This window comes from Aplidium turbinatum, chromosome 1, assembly GCF_918807975.1.
Source record: "Aplidium turbinatum chromosome 1, kaAplTurb1.1, whole genome shotgun sequence".
NCBI lineage: Eukaryota > Metazoa > Chordata > Ascidiacea > Aplousobranchia > Polyclinidae > Aplidium > Aplidium turbinatum.
The window spans coordinates 41,140,439-41,166,401 of NC_137472.1; the positions used below are offsets into that span (position 1 = coordinate 41,140,439).

General features: G+C 37.1%; 2 protein-coding genes and 1 pseudogene across 2 annotated transcripts; 2 read left to right on the top strand and 1 right to left on the bottom strand.

Annotated features, from left to right (window-relative positions):
• The first annotated feature begins 400 nt into the window (after nt 1-400).
• Nucleotides 401-9,993, top strand: LOC145779485 (oxaloacetate tautomerase fahd2, mitochondrial-like). Its single transcript, XM_082591091.1, has 8 exons — nt 401-633; nt 1,470-1,589; nt 2,800-2,875; nt 3,043-3,145; nt 6,766-6,863; nt 7,613-7,775; nt 8,118-8,314; nt 9,130-9,993. The coding sequence occupies exons 1-8, from the start codon at nt 533-535 to the stop codon at nt 9,199-9,201; spliced, it is 930 nt and encodes a 309-aa protein (XP_082447217.1). The 5' UTR covers nt 401-532; the 3' UTR covers nt 9,202-9,993.
• Nucleotides 9,994-12,622: 2,629 nt separating this feature from the next.
• Nucleotides 12,623-18,321, top strand: LOC145765823 (uncharacterized). Its single transcript, XM_082577549.1, has 4 exons — nt 12,623-13,998; nt 14,665-14,993; nt 15,551-15,685; nt 16,070-18,321. Exons 1-4 carry the CDS (start codon nt 12,623-12,625, stop codon nt 17,107-17,109), a joined length of 2,880 nt encoding a protein of 959 aa, XP_082433675.1. The 3' UTR covers nt 17,110-18,321.
• Nucleotides 18,322-20,232: 1,911 nt separating this feature from the next.
• LOC145765840 (chloride channel protein 2 pseudogene) lies at nt 20,233-24,450 on the bottom strand (annotated as a pseudogene).
• Between the last annotated feature and the right edge of the window lie 1,513 nt (nt 24,451-25,963).

Sequence of the window (25,963 nt, forward strand, 5' to 3'; positions counted from 1 at the left end):
TATGCTGCGCAAACGATGATCAGAAATAAAAACTAATTTTACTTAATAAAAATTTTTGTACCCCATCTTCATTGTGCCGTAATGTAATTTACTGTTATATAATCCTTTTTTTAATTTTATTGACTTAATTTGTTTGTTATATGGCGCTATCGCAACAATAAACTTAACTTGAAAATAGCTGGTAAAACTTTGAAGTTGCTGCAAGAGATATAATTAGTGCCTGGCAACACTTCATATTTGTCTTGCTCTGCTTACTGCTTGACTGCTTGCTGCAATTGCAATTTGCAAGTTGCAATCAGCAACGCCAAATGTATAGTTTTAATTTAGTTTTTATTGTAGATTGCTTTCAGCTTTCACTTGTTTAAAAGTATAATATAAATATGGTGCTAATTTTAGATTGTGATTAAAGCAGTTGAAAGGTATGTTTTTGCTTGCTTTCATACTAAACACGCATGAGATATTTCATTTAGCACGTGACCAAGTCGCAAAACGATAAACTGCTTGCCATAGCTACCAGTGTGCAATTACTGGAATGAGCTTTTGTTTCCGACTGACATCTTCGATTCGCTACTTTTCCACTGCAACAAAAAACGATATGAGGCTTTTGCAGTTCATTAGCAATGGTGCTCAAAGGTATGTTTTGTCCTCAGTTTGTTGTGTAAATGGTAAATATAATATACAATAAACAGTGCTACTGTACCAAATGTGCTAGTTGTGACTTAACTGCGTTTATTATTTTTAAATTATTGGCTGCAACTCTGAATTGTATGAATGATTTTCTTTGTTTTTATGTAACTTAATTCTAAATAATAAACCTAATGATAGCATTTTCCTTTTTTGGTATAAAATACAGTTTAAATTAATCATGGGTTATACCGTAAGTTTAGATCTTCCAGTATAAAACGAGTGCATGTTGCTTACAATGATTCTTTCAGAATGTTGCACAATTTGCGTCGTTATGTCAGTGTTTGTGAATATCAAGTACCTAATCAATAATATAACAACGTTTGAAAATATGTTAAGAAAAACATGTTTTCGTTTATGAACCGTTGCATACACTTCTCAAATCGCTTTATATCAGAGCTGATGTCATCTGATCGCTTTTATCGTTCTGAATACTTTCAACTCTTCCAACGCTCATTGTATGTAAATTTGTAGCAGTTGATATTTAGTGAGCTCTTAAACTGACGACATCCAACGTGGCTCTCTATGACCTTTGTGCATTTGCAGTGTGTGTAATATTTTGTTGTTTTGGATATGGACAGCTTTGTCTGATGCAAATAAATAATAAGCAAAATGAGGCTTGTATGTAGCAGAAAGGCTATATTTTTGAGACTTTAACACAGAAAATAAACATTACTTTACAGTAGAATGTCACCATTTGAGACAACATCTTGTATTAAAATCCAGTGTATGAATATTTTTTCATAACTGTAATTCCACTTCCTTGATAACTGTGTTTGTTGTAGCGTTGGAATGGAAACACATGATGGAGCAATAATTAACCTAACTTCAAATAACACTAGTGTTCCTAATAACATGGTTGACTTTTTAAAAGGAGGTGAAGAAATGATGAATGTTGCTAAAAGGTAAGAAATATTATTATTATATTGCCCATACTGTATAATATACTCATTTTCTTCTATACAGATGAAAACACTTAAGTGCATACTGATTCATCAATCAAACTCTAATAGTAAATTATTGTATCAAATTCTAAACTGGTTATCGAATCGCAATTGCTTGCTGTTCTTGTTCCCGACAATGGTTCACCTAATCAAACGTCATATAAAAACCGATATGGTCTACTTAACCTAGCTGGCATCTTACGTCATGGAAGTTGCTAGAAAATGAGCCAAAATTGCACCATCGTTTGTAAGACTTGTGTCAAACCTGTTTAAACATGAAACATTGGATCACCAGCTTTGAACACCTGTTTGAATTGCGTGACAATGTCTTTCACTATTGCGTCACAGTACTGCGTACGTGAGTTTGAGATATTGCTATCTATTCTGGTCATTTGTGAAATGGTTGCTTGAGAGTTAGTCGCACATTTAACTGTTGGCTTAGTGCTTGCTAGCTGGACAAAAATTCCGTCTTTATCTAAGTAGTTTGTATTGTAGTGACAGTTTTTAGAGGCGTACGGTGTTGCGTCCCATTTTCGATAGCCACGGGCTAATTTTACAGGAATACACTTTTTGAAAAGACGTTTCAAAAGAGTGTTTGTTTTTCGGTCATTACATACAGACGAACGGATTCGGGAATCTTACGTTACAATTTTCCCACGAAGAGATTATGGTTTACCGCTGTGACCAGTTCTAATAAGTTGACTTATAAAGGCAGTGATCAACAGTCTGCTGCATCAATTTGTAGTGCGATACTAATAAGTGAAAAGCTCTGCCTTATGGGTGAAATGTGTCCATTGCTTGCAGTTCTTGCTACAACTGGCTGCTGAGATATATAGCTGATTGGATTGTCTCAATGGCTTGTGTGGAAGCTACACTATTATAGTTAGCAAATTGCAATTGCTCGCTGTTCTACCACAAAGGACGCTATTTTCTACACAAATATCTAACATAAAGGAAAACCATCAGCTAATCGAACACCACTTAAAGCCATAAATTGGATAATTGTATCAATATTTACTTCTCATTTACTGTACTTCATTCAGTCATCATTGTTTTCAGTCAGAAGTTTGGAAAGAAAGTCTGAAATGAATTACGTGACAAACATTTGCCAGAAAGCAAATGAAAAATGTTCCTTTTTTTAAATATTTTAAGTTGTACTTTTGTTTTTCAGACTATCAACAAGCAAAGAAAATGTTGTTCAAAAAAGTCAAATAAAGTTACTTCCACCTGTAACGAATTGTGAAAAGGTATGTTGAAAAACTTAACCATTTAGTTTTGTAATTCTTTTATGTTTTTGTACATGTTGCATACATTTTAAAACAACTGGGCATTAATTTTTTAATGTTCATTTAGTGTTATTGATGTATATCAGAATATCAGTACACAATAACAACACTACTATACGTTTTTACAGGTAATTTGCGTTGGTATGAACTATAAAGACCATTGTTTAGAACAAAATGCTCCCATGCCAAAAGAACCCGTAATATTTAACAAATTTCCAAGTGCAATTGTTGGTAAGTGAAACAAGGTGACTTGTATTGCAAGACCTAATCAGAAAACTTAAACGACCTAATCATAATTCATTAAACTCAAGTCAAAGCAAATGTTTCATTTTTATGGAGTTAAACTGTGACATGAATCGAAAAACAGGTTTTTGTACTCTTACATATATGTATAACAGGCAGTTATCACCTGATACAACTCCTTTGACAAGTGAATTGTGTTTGATTGGAAAAACTTGAGAACAAATGACTATCACTCACAACATTTTGTGATATTATTTGTTCCAGAAGAACATACTGCTTTTGGATGAGTCATCAAGCTGGAAGCCAGTATAGTTTGCGAATAATTATTTTTACTTTTTTATTTTTCATTTAGATCAGTGGTTCTCAAAGTGGGCGCCAGCGCCCTCCTTGGGGTGTTTGTGACCATAAAGGGGGCGTTGGCTATAAAGTGGGAGAATGGGGGTGCTGAGAGTAAGTTGGGGCAGTTACAAGAAGAGGATTGCAAACATTTTTTGTCATGTTTTGCTTCGAAGAAATACAAAAGAAGATGGTGACTAACTGACTATAAGAGCTCTGTGACAGATATTGTGGCAATTATGTTGACAACGTCTCTTTGTAGTGCCTTACAAGTTTGTTAAAGACGTAACGCATGACTACTTTGAAGCACTGCGATTACGCAAATCCGATCTTTTGAGCGCCGCTTACTACTCCACACCGAAATACGATGGCTTTCCAAGGGAAATTGCTTCGCACTGTTTTATTTGCTGTTTGAAACTGTCATGGAATTTCTACAGAGTTGTGACCCTGGCGTTGCCGATGACGTCCTGGTTGTGAGAAAAGACATCGCCTACTTGTCAGACATATTTGCCAAACTTAATGAATTCATGTAACTGTCCTGCCGATCCTCTCAAAATCATCATCAACAGTATCATAGCCGATGCGGCCTTTGATGAACTAGATGCTCAGTTCGTAAATTTTTCCAGTGTTCCCTTTGTCGCGCAGTGTCCCAAAGTGTTCTTGGTTGGCTGATCGATGTATTGAAATTGGATATAAATGTTGTTCGTTGTCTGCCACGAGCACGTTTCCCGAGAAGGCGGCCGCTTAGACAGAGATTTTCGAAATCTTCTTTTCTGATAATGTGACCGAGAAATTTGAGTTGCCTTTGAGTTATGTTGTTCAATAGTTCCTTATCTTGATGTACTTGGTTTAAAACTTTTGCATTTGTGATGTGATCAGTATATGAAATCCTGAGCATTCTCCTGTAAAACCACATTTCAGCTGCTTCAATGTTACGCCTAGTTTCTGTGTTGAAGGTCCATGTTTCACAACCATACTGGAGAACAGACCACACTAACACTTTGAGAAGTCGCACCTTCAGAAGAATAGAAAGCTTGCGATCCAATAGAATAGGTCGTAGTCTATTAAAAGCGTCTTTAGCTAGGCCTATTCTTCTTCGTATCTCTTTCTTACATCGTGCGTCCGCTGTCAAGAGAGAACCAAGATAGTTGAAAGAAGACACTTGTTCAACCTCTCAAAATATAACGGCATAAAAAAAACGGCAGGACACTAGGACAGCTACATCAATTGGTTATTGAAGGAATGGTGGAAGGAAAGAAGTGCGGGGGAAGAAGGAGACGAACATGGAGAGAAGACGTAATGCAGTGGGATGATTTGTCAAGCGTCGGAGAAACAAAAAGAGTAGCGGAAGAACGTGACTTGTAGAAGAAAATGACAGTCAACCTTCGGATCGGAGACGGCACGTGATGATGATGAATCAATTGAATTTATTCCTTCGTACAGCAATCATCTTCAAGAAGTACACATAGACATGGAAGGTCGATTCCAGGATGTATTCCAGTTAGAACTCCCTGACTGGATAATCGACCCATTCTGTGATATTTCCGAACTTGGAATTTTTGAAGAGATACTGATACCATTGCAAAGCGATTTTGCACTCAAACTAAAGTTCAATATCTGGTATCAATCGTTCTGGCTACAGAACAAAATCAAAGAGAAATACCCTCACGTGTGGACTGTGGAATCGGGTTAAAGTTTTTATCATTGCCTTTCCCTGCTCATACTTGGTGGAGCGTGCTTTCAGTGCCGTGATATTGCTTCTGGATAACATAAGAAACCGTCTTGACATATTTACACGGGGAGACTTAAGATTGTTCCTATCCAAACTGGAACCCGATATCAAGAGGCTGATGACATTGCACCAACCTCATCCGTCTCATTAGAGTTGGACTTTAATAATAATAATAATAATAACAGTATTTATATAGCGCCACATCCACAGTCAAACTATGCTCCTGGGCGCTGTACATGACAATGGTGATAATTATTACGGTACTTTCAGTCATAATGTTCATTGAAATAGAACGTTTTCAAGCGAGCTTTGAATTCATTTAAATTTTTTGCTTCCTTTACACAAATAGGCAAACAGTTCCAGCAGCTGGCAGCAACAACTGGGAAGGTGCGGTTTCCATATTGTGTCTTACATGAAGGGTTGCACAAGAGCAATTGATGTTTGAGAACGCAAAGTTCTGGCAGGTTTATAATGAACAAGCAAAGTGTCCAGATAGTTCGGAGCAAAACCATGGAAAACTTTATAAATTAATACACATATTTTGAAGCGAATACGATACAATACTGGAAGCCAATGCAGGGATTTTAGTTGGCCTATAGGAGTGATATGCTCACGCTTACGTGTTAAAGTAATTAGCCGAGCGGCAGCATTCTGAACTCTTTGAAGACGCAAAATAGTACAATGTGGAATGTTATTTAACAATGAATTTGAATAATCAAGCCTGGATGTCACAACTCACAAGTGCATGAGTTAAAGTTTTACAAGCATCAACATTTATAAACTGTCTGATGGAACCAATATTTCTAAGATGAAAAAAGCAAGATTTAACAGTGGAACTGACAAGGTTTTCTAAACACAAATGTTGATTTAATGTTACACCAAGCAATTTAATTGAGTTAGAAGAAGAAAGATTGATATTACTCAGGGTAAGGGTCATGTCGTTAAAATTTGAAATACACCGTTTCGGAGAAAATACAATAAACTCACATTTTTCTTGATTCAGTTTCAACATATTATAAGACATCCAATTTGAGATAACCCTAACCATACAATTTTGAAATTTTGACTTAATACAACACAATGAATCTTCATCAGTAACACGCAAATACAATTGTATATCATCAGCATGTGAATGGTATGAAAGCCCATGTCGCTTTAAAGTTGTGATGAACGGAAAATAACTTTGGTTTTACTTTTTTTGTTGAAGGGGGCTTTTGATTCTCTGTTCGTTGTCCAGGGGGGCGCTTTTAAAGAAAAGTTTGGGAAACACTGATTTAGATTGTGTTTTCCTGAAGGTAGAATAGCCTTTGTAGCTTACACTAGCTGTTGATACCACACTTCTTAGAAATGCTAAATGGTTGATTTAATAAAGTACAGTATAGAATGTAATTGTCTACAGTCCAAGTATCTGTTTGTCACATATCAAACCAAATGAGGTTGAAGACGATTGATATTCTTGATCTGCAAAACAGTAGTTAAACATTTTTATTTACATCGATTATTCTTTTTGCCAGTTTTAACGTTTTACATAATTTCGCAGGTGATGGTGATGCAATTTTACTTCCTAAAATTTCTGATACTGTTGATTGGGAAGTCGAACTCGTAGTTGTGATCGGAAAGCAAGGAAAAAACATAAATGTTAGTCAAAGAGTAGCAACAGATTGACTTTCACTTTTAGCAGCATGATCGTTGCTTCACAATGTAGATACTAAAGACCTGTTGATGCATCACGCTCAAACAAGTTGTTAGTATCTACATTGTGAAAAAAGAGTAGCAAACGTGACGTCTTTGTTACAATCTTGAAGTTTATACATTTATTATTATTAATATCGTAATGAAAGATTCTTCCAACGATCCCAACTAAAGATGAAACAGCCTGTAAAAGGTTTTAGAGACGAGGAAGTGCGTTTGACGTAAAGTAAGAAAGACGAAACACAATATAAAAAGAAGGCTATTAATTACGCAATGCAAAAAACAGGCAATTGCCTTTTGAGAAAAATAAAACATGAGACACGTGTAATCGTGTATTCTCAGTCATGGGCGGCTACTGCTACATCACCAAAGCCTGTTCTAATATCTGTATGGAAAACTTTCAAGCTTACCGGTCACGAGGCTTTCTCAATCCGCCGAGAAGTATTTCCGCGACTCAGTCATTATGCTGTTCTATTGATTTAAAACGCCGAAACTTAGAAAACGATTTTTGGCGTTGCCATCTCAAGCCGCATAGGTCAATGAGCAATGTCCTCTTGACTTCTTTTAAAACCTTATTATGGTCTTACAAACCAATCATGGTATCAGCGGAGTTTTGCTTGTTAGTGTAACTGTTTTTCAATTTATTATGGAGTGTCGTTTGATGTATGAATACATCTTTTCCATCAAACATTTAGGAAGATAAAGCGTTGGATCACGTAGCTGGCTACACTGTAGCCAATGATGTCAGTGCCCGAGAATGGCAAATGCAAAAAAATGGCAAGCAATGGCTGCTTGGGAAAACGTTTGATACTTTTTGTCCCATTGGACCGGTTTTAGTGACCACGGATGAAATCCAAGGTAACTAATCGCAAATGTCTTGCAAGTTCAACATCAAAATGTTTAAATTTTGGACTGCTACAAAACTGTCTTGTAGGCCTACTTGATAAACATAGCTAACCGTTTCGTTACGAAGTTAAAATGTACGGTTTCTGATCACTTGCATTAGCTTGTTACGTGTTGTTCGATTATACACCTGTTCTTGGAGGGTTAGTGTTATTTTAAAAATTTGAAACAATAAAGTAATTTTTGAAACAATAAAGACTTTGTTTGAAAAAAAATCGCTTAGCTGTTTTCACAAGATGAATTGTTCATGTAAACAATAGTATTATGAATAGCTCAAGTATCACTATGTGTCTTTAGATCCTCAAAATCTCGATTTAAAATGCACAGTCAATGATAAAACTGTGCAGAATAGCAATACTAACCAATTGCTGTTTGGGATTGCAACATGTATTTCTTGGATATCAAGAGTCTGTACGCTGAAGCCAGGAGATATCTTGTTAACGGGGACACCCCCTGGCGTTGGGGTGTTTAAAAAGCCACCTGTGTATTTGAAGGTAATTATTTCCATAAACGACATTCTCGGAGTGAAGTTGCCAGAATCGTCATATAAGAAAAAAATTGAAAATGTCAATATGTGAACAGTTATAGCTGAGTGATTAAAAACTTGTTCGAAATAGCGTAACACCTGGTTGTCACACAGCTAAAAAGATATGCATGATATCTCGATCCAACATTTGATGATTAAGTGTTGCTTTAATAAAAGATGCTCAACAGATTGCATCGCTGGTTGAGTACGTTTTGTTTGATTCAGTCACGTTTTGTTGGCACTCCCTCATCATCCCTTGTAAGAGTAGATTTGTTAAGAAGTTGAACGGGTAATATATTATATGATGCTTAAATACAGGCTGTTTTTGTCATTTTTGGGTCCGAGACAAACAAAAACTCCGCCTACAATATTTTTATAAGCCAGCACACCAATCAAAATTAGGTTAACAAAACCTCATAGATTTAAAAAATACATAAGCACGTGTCAGGAGAGTAATGTACTTGTCTGTGGGTTGCGCAGCCACAACCCTACTGATAAGTAAACAATTAAAACAGACAGCAATGATGAAGATTACATATAAGAAGATTTACAATCCCACTACAATGACTAATGTTGTTGTTTTTTTTTTCAGATAGAGCGTTCAAACTTATTCATAAACGAATTGTTGACCTTTTTGAAGTTAAAACAAGGTTTTGTTACATTTTTCCCACTTGTTTTCTCAGCTTTTTTGTTAAATGACATTGAGAATCATTAGAGATTACAGTAAACCCTGCTTTGATATGACTCAACCAAATAGGTTGACATGGTATTTTGTTGTTTTAGGCTGGTGATGTGGTGACTTGTGAAATCGAGAAAATTGGAAAAATTACCAACACTTGTGTTCAAGAAAAGTGAAGCAGTCAACAAAAAGTTGAAAATGTTTTCATGAGATCAGTGTTGTAATTCAGCTCAGCTGCTAATCTACGAGTTTGATATTTTAATAGATGTTCAATCTTCATTCAGTTTCACTCATCATCCTTGGGCTTATATTGAGTAGCCTACAACTATCTTTTTCATAATTGTTCTTCATAAGAAACTTCTGGAGTAGTTACAGTCTACTCAAGCAATTCCTGGGTTAAAATCAAATTGTAAATCGTGTTTTCATAATTAACCTTCATCCCGTCAAAAACATTATTAAAAATTGGTTGGCTGTCAGTCCGTTTCACAGATACCTATCCTATCTACCATCCTTGGTGCATGGACATTTGAGGACTTGATTATTTTTCAACATTTCCTCCATATTGTTGATGGTCAGGAAATTTTGTAGGCAAGTTTTGGTTGAACTACTTTTATCCGACTAACCACAAGTTAACAAATGTGTTCCAAATTGTATGTTGAAAAAGAATTGGGGTTTCGTGTTCTCAGTATATCACATTGTGGTTTTTAAAGTAGGCTACCGGTAGCTCTGAAAATGAATGCAACAATTAGAAATCTTAAAATATTTATAATCCAGCTTTATGCAATTAGTAGAAAAGTTTGTATTACAGTTGTCGCTTCGTTGTTTTAATTAAAAGGATGATCGTGTATTTTATCAGCTTTTGAAAGAAAAACATGATTTATCGAACGGTAATTCATAATAATGTGCAATTTTCTGCTGCAAGGTAGCATTAGGCTACTTACGCGCCATTAAACAATGTGATCTTTCCATTGTGTTGCCTATCTGAAGCTGGAAGAGGTAAAAATAGTATCTTGAATTTAGTTTGTCGTGTCTTCAATTGGTTTAACTTATTAAGTCAACATAGCCTACATGTATATTTTACTATCGACTGATAGACCCCCAATTAATATTGGAATATGAAGCTCTGTGGAGCAAAGAAAAATTTAAGAGGTTTCAACTAGCCAACTTGACATTAAGAATTGAACGCAAACGGCTTCTGGCTAAGCTGCATGTAGACAGGAGCGGATGTAGAAAAAACTAAATTTTGGAGTAAGCTTACCAGAGTTTCAAATCAAACATTAGTTCCACAAAGCAACTGGTTAGGTAGGGGGTCCGGAAGACTCAACTCCAGAGAATTTTGATAAATGTTACCTTGTTTTGATCACTTTTTGTGTTACTGTCTTTGACGAAATTCATTAAGTGAAAAACTAAATTTATGTAGAAGTTTATAAATTAATAAGGTTTATTTATTGCTAACCACAAGAGTATTTTAATAATCTAATTGCAAATGTCCAGTGCTTCAATCACTGCCCCTCTTTTATACACTGCTGAAATTACGCGTGCCCTACGGTTGGTTAATGAAATGTGATTGGGGGGCGACAAAGTTTTTTGCAAAAACGAAAAAAAATTGTATGTTTTCTCCGTGAAAAAGCTTTGCCCACTCACCTCACCTTATGATAAGCTGCAGTAGCCTCCGCAAAGCATGTTTTTAATTTTTATAGGTTTTTATGACAGTAGTAGACTACCGGTAGCGGTGGGATGGCGCAACGGATAAGGCGTTGGCTTTTCAATTATGCAAACCTGGTTCGACTCCCGGCTTCAGCTGGTTGTTGAAAACATCGCTCACCTCTACCCAGGGTGTAATAAATTGGGTGGGCGTAGTTGCTGAAGTAAAGGCGGCCGAGAGAAAGGAACTGGCCACCCTACTCTCCTTAGTGCCGAAGGCTTAGTAGCCTACAGTGAGAACCTTATCTTCTCATACCCGACACTTGAATCAAGTATGGGACCCCCCTTTACCTTTTAGTAGACTACCGGTCTTGCTACAACCCTGGTAGCATTGGATAAGCGATCATCGGAGCGGTCAGCGACAAAATTGTTTAAAAGTGATTTGCACACAAGCTACAAGGATACCTCCCTATTCTGTATTTTCTCTGAAAAAAATACCTGTTTAAGACACATACAAAATGTCGCCCTAAGTGTCTGAACCTAGACGTCGCGTAAGGCTAAAGAGAAAGTGGTGGAAAGTCGTTAATTTTCAAACTTTACGATGGAAACTCATAGTTTCAAGTGAGGGCCTTCTCATGGCAAAAGAAAATCTTACCATTAATGGTCGAAAACCAGTTTTGCCGAGTCATTCTTAGAAAATTCGAACATACCCACCTAGAGGCCTACCCTTTTCGACTTAGGCTAACCAGGACACAACAACTTCAAATTGTAGCACTTTCACTGATTGAATCTTTATCCTCGGACTGGGAAAGCTTCTTGCAGAGCTTAATCCTGGTTGTTTCGCATACATGTTTGTAGATGCTTTGAATCACTGACGCAGGCCCGGTCGCGAAAATTTTTTTCCCACGAGCTTTCTGTCTCATAGATTCTAGTCACTCTAAAAGTAAGATTTTCCGAAAGTATTTTGAGAGATTGATTGATTCAGATTGCGAAATAACTATTTACCAATGAAATTCTGCAATGATAATAATATATAAGCTTTCCCCAGGGATACCAAAACAGTACGGGATGCGCAACTACGCCCCTAGTGATCATTTTTGACGCCAACTGACGGTACACTCACACATGGCAGTGATGAGTGATCAGTGATGGCACATTTGCACAGTACTCAGCACTCAGCACTAGCAGTCAGTGACCACAGGAAATCAATAGTCTACGGTTATCGGTGATTAACCTGATCTGTGGGCTACTGTATATTTTAGTTAAATTGTAAGGCCAATTTACAGAGACATTGCAGCCCGTGAGTAGAAATATATTTTAATGTTACAATTGGTTTATAACTAAGGGTGTTCACTGTGTGGTTAGTGTTAAAATCAGTATTATTCAAGAAGGAGTAGATTACCTGACTCTAACTGACTATTTTATGCATGAAGCCTAACCCTTTCTAAAAGTTACTGATAAGTGGCACATGAAAACAGATGTGTAGTGGTGTCAGGCCTAACTGTCCAATTTTGCAAAGAGACATTGAGGTTAATCTGGTATTAAAAAATGATTGCCTACTGTATTTTAATCATTATGTAATACTGTAGGCCTATATACTATAGCCTAACTAACCAAATATAGAGCTTTGCAAAAGGGTGCAACCTATTTCGTCCCTTGAACACTTCGTACCCCGATTTCAGAGGACGAAATCAGAGTACGAATTGTTCAGGGACGAAATAGGTTGCATTCTTTGCAAAACACATTTATGTTATGTGCTGTAGAATAGAAATTATTAATGCTATTTATTAACCAAAACATACAATTTTGCAACATTACAATTTTGCTTACCCTATTGTACGGTACGGTAACTCCCTAAAACAGTAATTCTGTTCATTTATAGCTTTTCTACTTGTACAATATTACAGTTCAAGGTGAAATTCTGCTCCAGTATTATAAGATTTTTTATGCAATATGGGATACTATTGTTGTGCTCCAGGGTGCAAAGTTGGTAATCGTGCGTTTAAAAGAACTGGGGAAAAAGTTTCAATGTTTCGATTTCCAGCAGATCCTGAATTGCGTAAGGCTTGGATTAGAGCTATATCCAGGGAAAATTTAACTGTGACACCACACACAAGAATTTGTAATAAGCATTTCTACGGAGATGATTTTGAAACAACATCAATCGATAGCCACTTAGATCGCCAACAACGCAGAGAGTCTGCGAAACTTAATCAGCCACGGTTGAAGCCATCAGCTGTGCCTCGCATTTTTGCTGGCCTGCCTCACTATCTGACAAAACCGGCTCCAGTAAAGCGCTCAACTTCTGCTGCAACTGCCACAGAAAGACTGAAAAAAGACAAAGCTAAACTTCAAGATCAAAATGAAGAATTTCTGTTGCAAGACTCTTGTTGTGATTTGGGTTCTTTAAAAGATAAACTCAATGAAGTGGTTATTCCTTCTGGATATATCAAATTGTTAAAAGAATCTTCTTTGGAATTCCACTTTATAACATATAACAATGGCAGCCACATTTCTCCTCAGTTAATGGCATCTTTGGTGGTAGGGGAAACTTTAGATGTGCATGCATTTGTATGTTCTATTTCTGTGCCACAAGAAACATTTCAGCATCTGATGAGCTCCGATTCATTAAGCAAAGTATCAGAGCTTTGCAATATTCTGGCATTCTGCAAAAACCTTATAGAATCACCAAGTGGTAACAATAGTAAGACTTTTGCCAAGTCGGCTGTTGCAGCCCTTGAGCAATGCAAAGCAAACCTGGAAGAAAACGAAAGCCAAGATGAAGGTTTACCCCTAATTCAATTTGTGTCCGAGCAACTTCAGTTGTTGTACATAGATAAAAATGGCCGACGGTATTCACCCAGGTTACTAACCATGTCGTTTCTGTGGCAGCTCACTAGCAACTCACTATACAAAAAGCTTAGTGAGTTTTTTATACTGCCATCAGTCAGAAGACTTCAGCAAGTTTCGAGTGATTGTAATGTAGAGACTAAATCTATAGATTTGCAATACCTGAAGCAACGAACTGTCGACTTATCTGAAGGAGAAAAAATGGTAACCTTGCTTATTGATGAGGTATACACTGCACAAAGGGTTGAATATTGCAATGGCGCTTTCATTGGATTAACAGAGGAAGGCCAACGAGCGAAAACCGTGTTGACATTTATGGTGCAATCAGTATGTAAAAAATATAAAGATGTTGTGTGCCTGGTGCCAATTGAAAAGATAAGTACACAGCTGCTTCGAACCTTCTTTAACAAAGTGATGCAATCTCTAGATGAAATTTTCTTTGTTGTTGCTATATCTGTTGACAATCATGTGTGCAATAGGTAAGCTTATAATATGCTTGATGACAACTATCTATAGCAAATTTAATAGGATTACAGGGTGTTTCAAAAATTTAACACCATTAACCTTTAATATGTATTAAAATCAAGGTTGTGAAAAATCCTATGTTTATGGGTTTTTTTACAACAATGATTTCAAAGGTAAATGGTGTCAGATTTTTTTAAACACCCTGTCACGTATTATATTTTAATCCTATTTCAATATTGTTTTTCACAACCCGTCCATAAAACAGAATTTTTAAAAATGTGAAAATAGAAGAAATGCTGTTCAGAATTGTTGTTAAACCTTGATTATCATTTTATAATAACATGCTAAAGCATTAGGCTATTGTTTTCACATTCAATCAAAGTCCAACCGGTTTTATGATATCTGAAAATTTTTTGCAAAAAAATTGGACTGCAAATGGTTAAAATGTAATAGTTTTTATACAAACAATTTCTGCACTAAAGTCCCAATATGGAGAAAAGTTACAAGTTTATTGCAAACTGTTTTTCGCCAGTTTTTTTTTTTGGCTGACAAAACTGAAACAACCTCGATTGAAAGAAGTGGTGTCACGTTTTTTGAAACATCTTGTCTATTGAATGAAACTGGTTTAATATTACATGCTAAAATTTATGTGTGATTTATAATGGGTTATGCATTTTCAGGAAGTTGTTTATGGATTTATGTGGAAGCAATAAGCTCTCAAACAGCATTGCACACCCTTCAAGGAATGGAGAGCGTTTATTTCTCTTGTTTGACTTCACCCACAACTTTAAAAACATTTTTAACAATTTTGTGAATAAGAAGCGATTCCACATTCCTCATATTTCTGGTGCTGAACATATTTTGGGAGAGCAATGCACAGCTGAATTTGCACATATAAAGCGCTTGTACACTCTTGAAGAGCATAAACCTCTGAAAGTAGCATTTGCACTGAAGAAGGCATCACTTAACCCAAGCAATATTGCCCGCACCTCACCTCTACACGCTTTAAGTAAGTACAGTAGCTTTTGTAAGCAGGGCTCAAATGAAGATCCTCCCCGGTCCTTTGGAGTGATGATGATCGCCCCTACAAAGGTTGACTCAAACTTAACTTCCCTCTCCCCCAGAAAATGGTCACGGGATCTTCAGTTGATCCTTCAACCCTATGCAGGCTACATTTTCACATTATTTAGTCATCTAACTTGTTTTAGTTTGTATAAGAAAATTACATTATATATTTATTGTATCATAAAACAATGAAAACTATTAATACTACAAAAAGTGCTCAATGCCAAGCAAAAAGGCAAAGCAGAGCGAATTAAATCAAATATAGTTATTATTATTTGAAGCCTTTACAAATTGTTTCACCTATCGGATCATCAGAAGGTCTTATTCAAATAGATTCTATTTGAATAAGACCTTCTGATGATCCGATAGGTGAAACAATTTGTAAAGGCTTCAAATAATAATAACTATATTTGATTTATTGTATCATATATATATAATCCAGAAATTGATTGCAGCAGTTGCAATTCATATATATATATAATTTTGGTTTTTCACTTGCAGGTGTGTTTAGTGAATCCACCGTAAATGGACTTCTTATGTATGCTGACACCAATCCGGGCTTTAAGGAAACTGCCAAATTTCTCCAATTCATCTGCAATGTTTGGAAGGTGATGTCTGTCAAAACACCATTCAAAGGTATATTTTCCAAGTGTGATTAATATTTTTAAATATAGCCAGTCGTTACGGCACGTCGGCACAGGTTACTAGTTTTCTCTGGGCATATTTTCTGTACAGTTTATGCACAACTTTTTAGAAAGCTGCACAAAGATTTTTTGCAATTGAAGTAAAACATTTGGATTTTTTCCTAGAATTTTATTACTTTTTTGTACAAATGACCTAGTTGTTACTTACAGAGTAAGTTTAGAAGCTCATTGAAAAATCAATCTGATTATGTTTTGAATTTTGAGACTAAAAGATGCAAAAATGCACACGGCCTTGCACTTGGTATACAGGGAACCTTTACTTTAGAACTCTAACCAGCCTTCACTATTTTTAACAACTTTTATATATATATTTCAGGCATGGCAAAAAATGATGAGATGTGTATGCCAATGAAGTTCACTTCAACGGAAGAAGAAAAACCTGCAAATTTACGCTTTCTTAAGTCAGCAAAGGATATTTTAGTGAAATGGCAGCAATCCGGCACTTCTGGGCTTACAGACCAAACATTCCTAGCATGCATTCAAACCATGTCTGCAATGCCTGAACTTGCTCAATACTTGCACGACAAGATTGGATTGAAGTATGTGTTACCGGGAAAATTTACCTCTGATCCAATCGAAGGCCGTTTCGGGTGGTACCGCCAGGTTAGTGGAGGAAACTTTTTTATGTCCATAAAGCAACTGCTTGAGGCAGAAAAGAAAATACGCAAGTTGAGTTTGCTTCAACAACATGGCATACTGGCTGCATCCAAATTATGTTCGCTTGACTCTATTTCTCTGGGAAGCGGAAAGCTTATTAATGCAGACAGCTCCATTGTTTCTTGGCTCGAAAGGTTTTTCTCAGAGGTAACACTTGATGATTTGTCGGAGACAGATGCAAATGTGGCATATTTTGTGAGTGGCTACATTGCAAGAAGTATATCCCGAAGACGACGGTGTTCGCCCTGTAAAGTTCTGTTGGTAAAAAGTGATGACTGCCCAGCCCCAACATGTGAATCTGAAGAGCATGTGAAATTGTTTGAAATTGCCAATCGAGGTGGTCTGTCTGTCCCAACAGAATTTTGTTTTTCTGCAACAACATTGGCTGTTCACTATTACAGTGCAGTGATATCTGATTATAATGCAAAAGAGAAGTTGTGGACTGCACCAAACCAGCGCTCCGTGTTTATACGAGCCCTGAAAAAGATAGTGGAGGCGTCGAACGTTTACAGAGGTGCATTCAAACAGATGTGTTCTGCAGGCCACTCAAATTTCGAACTTATTCTTCAAACAGCATTTAATTGTTTTGCTAAAAATGAGTTGAAACGTTTTAATGCACCTGGACGTGAGGAACCAGAGAAAACGGCCCGGAAAGTACGAAAACTTACCAGTGGCAGTGGTACAAAAACTGCATCATGACTTACATTAATTAGAAATTTAGGAAAGCCACGGACCCTTTAGCCCCCCTGCTACGTCTATGGTTATTTTACCGGTACTAGTTGTAATGTATTGGAACCGCACCGTTGCACTCTTAATTTTGTGTGGGAATTCGCCCTTGCCAGTGTCCCGCGTTTTGCTTTACGCGCTTTTCATGAGAGCAAGTCTTTTAGGCGCAGACAGTTAGGCGCCAGTCAAATAGGCGCGCACACTGTGGTCTGTGGCGTCTGGATATTTAGGTGTGGAGCACTGTGGCGCCCGTTCATTTAGGTGCTATTCCTAGTAAAGTCTGCAGATTGTATCAGCTTGGCATGTAGGGCAATGCTTTTCACACAAAATGTTGTATTGAACAGAAAAACATAATGTTTTTTAATGCGCGTGTTCGGCACTTATTTGTTGTTAGTCCAGGTTTGCGGCGGCGAAAGCTTTATCAATAAATTATTCAAGTTTGCGAACATAACTGAGTTCACTTTTAGTGAGTCAAATAATAACTACCGGTACACTAAACATCAGTAAAAAATATACCGTAGTCTATATTCAAGCGGGTGGTAGGCTTGAGTGAAGAGTAGCCTAACTTAGTTTTCCATCAAAACCCCGACTAGGTTTAATAACGAGCAAAGTCGCACCATTATGCTTGCAACTTGTAGGCAGGGTTCATAATGCTCTATGGAAATGTATTATTATTCATGTTGTAAAGCGTTGTCTCATACGTAGCCTACTCGCAATACGACCAGTCGACCAATCCATCCCGAGTAAAAGTAATTGCGAAAGATAACAGATTAAGTAAAGTTCCATCTGGCTGCAACCTGTGTTCAGGATGCATTGCAAATGTCCTGTGGAGATGTGCTAACACCAAGAGTAGTAGAGCGTTGTCTGGCACCTCATCTCCACACGCGCATTAACAAAACAACATATGTTTCTAACCAATGTAACATTATATGTGAAAAGCATTGCCCTACATGCCAAGCTGATACAATCTGCAAACTTTACTAGGAATAGCACCTAAATGAACGGGCGCCACAGTGCTCCGCACCTAAATATCCAGACGCCTAACTGTCTGCGCCTAAAAGACGTGGACCCCTTTTCATGACGTCATAATTGGTCGCCTTTAGGCTTTCTTGACAGTGTTGTGCTATTTCTTCTTACATTCTGACATTTATTACATTATTACAATTATAAGTTCAATCGACTTAGTGTCGGAGTCATGTTGTAGTTGTCGAAGTCTGTGCAACATTACATGGTGTCAGAGATGGATTCGATGCAAGCAACAAAGTCAGAGATGAATTTCCAACAAGGAAATGTTGCAGATAATTTTAAAAAGTGGAGGCAGATGGTCGAGTTAACGTTCAAATTTGCGAATTTTTGTGATAGTAGGAAAACTAATCACCGAACGTCTAGGCCATTATACCCGCAGTCAAATCTAGAAGAATGCAGCTACTTGTTGCTGCTGATGAAAACGCTATTGCTGATGAAAGCGTTGCTGCTGATAAAAATGTTATTGCTGATAAAAGCGTTGCTGCTGATGAAAACGTTATTGCTGAATGCTGATGAAAACGTTGCTGTAGATGATTTTAACGACGAGCCCAATGTGCCATGTAAAAATAATATACCAGCACCGTGTACTACCCGTTCTGGCCGGATAGTGAAGCCGCCTGATAGATATGGTGTTTGTGTAACTTGAATCGTTTTGTATGTATAGTGATACGTGGAGATTTCGTGTTGTGCATCATGCATACAATGTAGACTTGTGCTGTTATCGGAGTTTGCACAACGAGAGTATACGAACTATAAGTTTAATGCTTGCTGTTCACTTTGAGTCACTGGAAAATTGTGTAGTAAACGTGACATCGTTATTGCATCTGCAGTTAATAGTGTACTCCACTCCATAATTTTAATCTGTTTGTGTATCGATAGATAGTTCCTTTCTTTCTTCAGACAAAGGGGAATGTAATGTATTGGAACCGCACCGTTGCACTCATAATTGTGTGTGGGAATTCGCCCTTACCAGTGTCTCGCATTTTACTTTGCGCGCTTTTCATGACGTCATAATTGGTCGCCTTTAGGCTTCCTTGACAGTGTTGCACCATTCTTTTTACATTCTGACATTTATTACGTTATTATAATTATAAGTTCAATCGACTTAGTGTCGGAGTCATGTTGTAGTTGTCGAAGTCTGTGTAACATTACACTAGCAAGCTCCTACTTATTCCTTGTTGTTTGCAATTAATTTTGACAAAGTACTTGAAAAGATAGAAATCGTTTAAATTTGCATAACGTTAGAAATAACTAATTTATTTGGTCGATATGCGTTGTATTTAATGTGCTGGCGTTATTTTATCATAGAACTTTACATATTTCTTGATTTTACAATTGTTTTTTAACAACGTAACTGAAGATGCAAGTCGTTTACACATGCGAAACGTTGGAAATAAAACAGAGAAGATGTCAGTCACTTGTATATTGCAAAACGTTAATCATCATTGTGCTTATATGGTAACTGCAGGCTTTGCAAATAGCTTAGAAAAGCAATGGCTTTTATTGCGACAACGTCGTACCTTCAGTTGGCGCCTCGTATTTGTAGTTTCGCATCCCTGAATGTTTAGGTATCCCTGGCTTTCCCTAACCCTACTTTTTTTGAAAAACTCTTGTGCACCGCAAAAATTAATTTAAAGAAAAAAAATGTGACTTCGACGGGCGTCGAATCCTCGTTCTCACGAACACTAGGCAGAGAATAAAACCACTGAACCAACCGTGCCAACGAGAAACTGTTGCATTCACACGGTTTTAATACAAACTTTTACCGAAATATGTAAATGAGACAGAGAGTACCGTAGGTGGGAAAAAAAATTTCGCGGCCCGGTCACCGAAATTCGCAGAGTGAAGTTTCCGATTGTTGGAAGTCTTGTTGCCGGGGAATTATTCCATCCATGAGATGCTGCTGAATGGAAAGCAGTCCTTAATGTGCGTTGCTCAAGCGCACGCCCTGAGAGTCGAACCAGCGCCGCTTGATCTTAAAGCTTCTTCGTTCAAGTGACGAGTAAACCAATTGAGCTATCGGGGCGGGATAAATCCACAAAATTCATGTGAAATTTTATTTATTGCGGTACCGTACAACTTTTAACTTGTAGATAGGAGAACAAATCGAAAAAAGGCAATATAGTATGCTATGCGTACAAAGCAAATGTACAGGTCTATGCAAAAAATAGTCAAATACACGATAGTAAAGTTAAAAGTGGATAATTCTGAAACCATGTGATAACACTATTGTATGTTGAAGTAAAAGACAGCAAGTCACTAACAAGTTGTAAGTAACCTGGGCATACACCAAATAAGTCCATGTTTAGGCAGACGCCAAATCCCGGTCATGTTTGCGAAATCACCACAAAACATCATTGTTTGTGAGTCGGAAAAAAGGAGTATGTTAACTTACAATGAATCCGAGTTAAGTTAGATATCCACAAAACAGACGACCATAAATATTATTAACGATTGCATCATCGTCCACCAAACGGAGTAGAAGCTTAGATTCTACCAAATATGACTACCAGAGCACTTTGGAAAGATATCAACCTGAGGTGGTAAAACGATAGTCCCAAGTAGATGGAGGCTCAAACGACAACCCTCAAAGCAAGGTTGTTGTCATAGTAACTGGAAACATGGCCTTTCAAAACAAAATAAAAATTGGATAGAGAATAGAGATATTTGGAGAAGATCGGCGGGCCAGGTAGCAACATCGATTAACCGTTGAAGTTATGATGGAAGGAAATAGATACCGTGTAAGAAAGAGAAGTTGAACACAATTGACGGCATATCTTCGAATAGGAGATGCACATGATGATGAAGAAGAGGCCTATGACTTTCTTAACTGTCAAAATCTTCACATGATCTTTATAAATACACGTGTAAACTCAACCTGGCATAAAACACAACGTTGTTCAGCTGCCATGGACGCCGTATTAAAGTGATTTGACATTTTCATTAATTTGTTAAATCAAATAACTGATCCATGCACTGACACTTCATCAAGTTCCTAACAAAATGACACGTGAAAAAAGAGATACTGAGAACAGCTCGGGCAAGGATAGGGGATAAACTTGTAGTTGCGGTTAAACAAACGTATGCAAGTCGCTGTCCTCAGAACCACCGTTCAGAACACGAACAATGAAAACGTTTGATCGGAAGCAAGCTCACAGTGCTGTTTCCTGTGTACAGGCAGTACGCATAACACACAAGCAAAAAGAAACACTAGGATTCACATACAGTGGGCTGCGTTGTAATTTTATCAGAGAAACAACAGCAGCGTTGACATGGAGGGTACTTTTGGATCTGGAAAGATTTCAGAAGCCCGTAACTTTTCAAATGGGCCAAGAACTTGAAGAATCCCCCTCGTATTCGTTGCATGTAATGCGCTTTTCTTAGAAGTGTCTGATTCGAAGGATCTCATTCGTACCGGACCCAAATTATTCTCTCAACGATCCTGTGCAAAATCAGCAGCGAGAATACATAAAACGAGTATTTCTGAATCATTGTAAAATCGCAAAAACAAAATGATGAACTTGGCTTCATCAAAAAAAGAATGGTAGACTACTTTTGTCTAGCAATGTATTTTGCCGGCAAGTTACAATAAAGATTTTTTAAAGTATTATCACTTTCATCGTTCTGTGTAGTGAGTTTGGCACAAAATAAACAACAATGCAAACTTTAACGCAAGAATCCTAACCTCACTTGATAAATACGTCTACTGCGCATAAACATAGTGAGCTTAAACATGATAGGAAAGTACTGTACTATACGCATTTCTAAAAAGAACCAACATAAATCATTCAAATAGAGTACTCTTCAAACTTCTCGAATAAGCCACGTAACAAATAATTGAATTGAATTTTAAATCACAACGCAAAAAATACAGCACCATTGATGAAGGAAAAGGCGCTTGACACAGACGAATTATTCAAAACTGTTACTGCTATTATTTGAATCTGAATCTAGTCTCAACATCTGAATTTCTTCAGAACCATAATTGTGGTACACTGTACTTGGCTTTGGTGTCGTTTTCCGTTTTCCAGTCGCTGTTCCTTGAATGGCAAGTCGAAGTTCTTTTAATGATACAACTCCTACTAACCGCCCAACACTAGTAACGTACGCGTGTCCCAGTCCCAAAAGCGAAAACAGAGAATGAACTTTATGCAACGACGTTCCTTCCACCAATTGAAACGGAGAGGGATCAATTTTATAGCTGTCAAAGTTGACTTGTTCTGAAAATACATTTTTGTCCGATGTTGATGGTATTTCTGTGGCATTGTCTGAAACATTTCCTCGTGGAACAATATCCAGAAGGTCATCTGCAGCAGAATGCGATCTGTTTATTGATAAGACCGTGCTTTTATCTGTTTGTGTGTCACCACAATTTGTCTCTTTGTCAATCTTAAATTTTTCTAAAATAATTTCAAGTGTGCTCCTTTGAATCGAACCAATCAGAACCATTGATTCAGGTGAATCAACAAAAGGAATAGTTTTAAGATAACATTCTGATAAAAGATTTTCCACATCTTTATACGTTGAAATGTAGGAGACAAATTTAACATCGCGTATCATAAAGTCTTGCACAAATACGTCATATAATTTTCGCTTGCTCGCTGTAACATCAGGCAAATATGGTAAACCTTTAATTAAAATGATGCTGTCGTATATGGATGGCTGTAACCACTGTGCAATTGCATTTGATATTAACACAGCAATCATCACAGGGAGTATGTGAGAAATTTGACCAGTTAATTCAAAAACGATGACTGACGTAGAGATTGTGTGAGTTACAGCTCCAGACAAGCTAGCTGCACCAACGACTGCATAGCCACCTGGAACTATTCTATAAATCTGTTCACCACTATGAAATCCATCTGGATATAAAGCAGCTACACTTTCACCAACCAAACGCCCAAACGCTGCTCCCATCATAAAGACAGGCATGAAAATTCCAGATGGCACAGGAAGGGTAATAGCAACAGCGATCATAACAAAATGTGTGACAATAAAGACTGCAAGAGTGACAAATATATTAACAGATGGATGTTTCCATCCTTTTTGAACATCTGTTAAAGCAAGTGATTCATTAACAAAGTCAAGTTTTGTCCAAGTATTGTTATCAAACAATGTATCCAGTGCATCTTTAAGAGTCAGTTCACCAGCCATAAACTGTCCGAGACCACGAGGGTATGTTAAAGAACTGATCACTAATGACACAATAACTGGATATATAAAGCGGTTACGTCTTAAAAACACAGAAACTTTCTTGTGTTCACGACAAAATTCAACAATTTGGCGATGCAAGTACACAAAAAGAGCTCCTGCAAATCCAGAGACAATACCAATTCCAACAAATGCCAGAAGTTCTTGCAGATCATACGGAAACTGAACCGGAAAATTTGTTTTAAACAAAGCAGTAATGGTTTCTTCATCGGAATTCCAAACAGCCAACAACCGAAATGCCAACGCACCACAAACAGCACTAAAAAAACCTCTCCAATAGTTTCTCACAGCAAAATATGTGGCAGTAACTTCAATGCTAAACAAGACGCCTCCAATTGGTGCAGCAAAGTTACAAGCCACTCCTACAGCACATGCAGCAGCTAACATTTCACAATTCCATGATTCATTTTCATAAGTGTTAGAAAAACTAATCAAAAATTTATTGAGTAGGGTTGCTACAATACTTGCAATATGAACAAATGGGCCTTCTTTTCCAATGGGTAAGCGGCTTCCTAAGGATGATGTAAGGCCAATCATTTTTGCCACCAATACTCGAAAACTTAAATACTCATGAAGAACGACTCCCCTCATTATTGTCTTCATTTCAGGTATTCCAGACCCAATAGCTTGTGGGGAAACTAAGCAAACAAATGCGACTGAAAATACAATGAACACAAGGGGAAACAACACCCAAGCAAAATATTGAAGAATAACAAAAGATTCCAGTTCAGAGTATAACCAAAAGTGTGCTCTTTGACATTTTTGTATTGTATAGTCCATTGCATAACTCAGCAAAGCCATAATAATTCCCAGCAACAACAAAAATATCCACTCAGCTCCAACATGTTGACAAATCTGTCTTTTAACAGACACAAAATACTGATGGCAACAATAACGAATGGATGATTTTTTTGAATTTTTCTTTTTTTGAAAGATCTCATTTTCATGTTTCATTTTATCACTTTGAACTCGTACAAATTCACTAAGCTCTTCCCTGTACTTCCCATGCATAACTGTTGCTTCATAGTCCATATGAGTGGCATCATTTTCAGAATCTGTCAGGGTTGATCGGGTCATGATGTTAATATTTTTTTTTAATGTTTATTCCACTCTAATTTTTACATAATGTAAAAATACTCTTCTGAAATACAAAATATTTTCTAAGTTTAATTAAGCTACATCAACTTTGGGAGCTGGTGTACAAGTTAAATCTTGGACTGGGTAAATCTTCCAGCCAAAGGCCTTAAAAAAGAGCCAGATTTGAGAAATTTAGCTTGAAAAAAGCCAACCGGGTAACCCTGTGCTCTAACCCTAACCTTTGCTGATCGCAGTTTTCGCAAACATTTTTCCGTAGTTTCCACTAACCGCAGTTTCCGTTAATCCTTACCCTAACCTTAGAGTAATCTATGCTCTAACCCAGTTGTTCTCAACCTTTTTTATCCAGTGGACCCTTTTTGTCGATATTCAAATTTAAATTCCCCCCCCTATAAATTTAGTTTGTTAAAAACTTGTTTACATTAATATTGTAATCTAAGTCTTGAAAAATAAACTAAACTTTCACTAGTAATAAGCTGTTTAGCCTGTAGGCCTAATATTCCTTTTCATACGATACTAAAATAATTTAATTAATGAACAACGTTGCTGAAAGGTATTTTATTCAAAGAATACATTTAAAAGTTATGAGTCATTGCATTTAATAATAATAGTCTGTGTGAAGCTTATGATTTTTTGTTTCGATAACTCATGAATGCTGGAAGAGTATTGGAAAGAGCACAATGAATATCATTCTCCACGTCTAATCTGTGCTATGTTTTGTTTTCATTTGCAAGAGTTGAAAAACCTGATTTGCATAGATAAGTGGAAGCAAATGGAAGGATACTTCTCTGCCACTTGGAATAGGAATTACACATTAATGGTCCAAATCCAGTGATTGATTTTTCTCTGAATAAGTCTCTTGCAAGAATCCGTTTGAGTTCTAAAAATTCATCCTGCAATTTATCGGGAAGTTTTTCCATCAACAATGGGAATGAGTTTCGTATTAAATCAAGATCATCATCATAAATTTCAGGAAATCATCAAATGAATTCCAGTTCCAATGCTGCTGTGAGATGTTGCAAAATCAATTCTTTTCCAACTCTGGAAGAACTTGTTCTTTGCCGTCAACACTAAACAACCAGCACCGATAATAATTCATTAAACATAGTAACATGTTCAATTGTTCATTCTAACTTTTCTCTTTCAATTATCAAGCTTGCTGGTGAAAGCTTCCAAAGCATCTTTAAATAATGCTGTGCGGTACTAGCATCTGCTTTTGGAAGAGCCACTCAAGCCAGGGTGGTCGAAAGGTAGAGGCCAGACAAAACGTAGTCCCCCCGCGACCGGACAGCAGAGCCTTCTATAGTACCTTAAGACAACCTCCTAATGACAGTGACATAAATCATTTACTCTCTTCCAACCTGCCTTGAGCCAGAAGAAAGCAGTAACCTACAGTTTGTAAATTCATATGGTATCAATATGTCAATCATCATATCATCATCATTCATCATAATCCATCGTCGGTTTGTTCCCCACTAGTGGGGTTGGCCGATTG

What these genes read in the sequence shown, in the direction of transcription:
- LOC145779485 (XM_082591091.1), top strand. Translation starts at nt 533, where the DNA reads ATGAGCTTTTGTTTCCGACTGACATCTTCGATTCGCTACTTTTCCACT. An exon ending in ATTAGCAATGGTGCTCAAAG is followed by an intron (nt 634 to 1,469) that starts GTATGTTTTGTC and finishes TGTTTGTTGTAG; the next exon opens with CGTTGGAATGGAAACACATG. An exon ending in AGCCACCTGTGTATTTGAAG is followed by an intron (nt 8,315 to 9,129) that starts GTAATTATTTCC and finishes TTGTTGTTTTAG; the next exon opens with GCTGGTGATGTGGTGACTTG.
- LOC145765823 (XM_082577549.1), top strand. Translation starts at nt 12,623, where the DNA reads ATGGGATACTATTGTTGTGCTCCAGGGTGCAAAGTTGGTAATCGTGCG. An exon ending in CTCACCTCTACACGCTTTAA is followed by an intron (nt 14,994 to 15,550) that starts GTAAGTACAGTA and finishes TTTCACTTGCAG; the next exon opens with GTGTGTTTAGTGAATCCACC. An exon ending in TGTCAAAACACCATTCAAAG is followed by an intron (nt 15,686 to 16,069) that starts GTATATTTTCCA and finishes TATATATTTCAG; the next exon opens with GCATGGCAAAAAATGATGAG.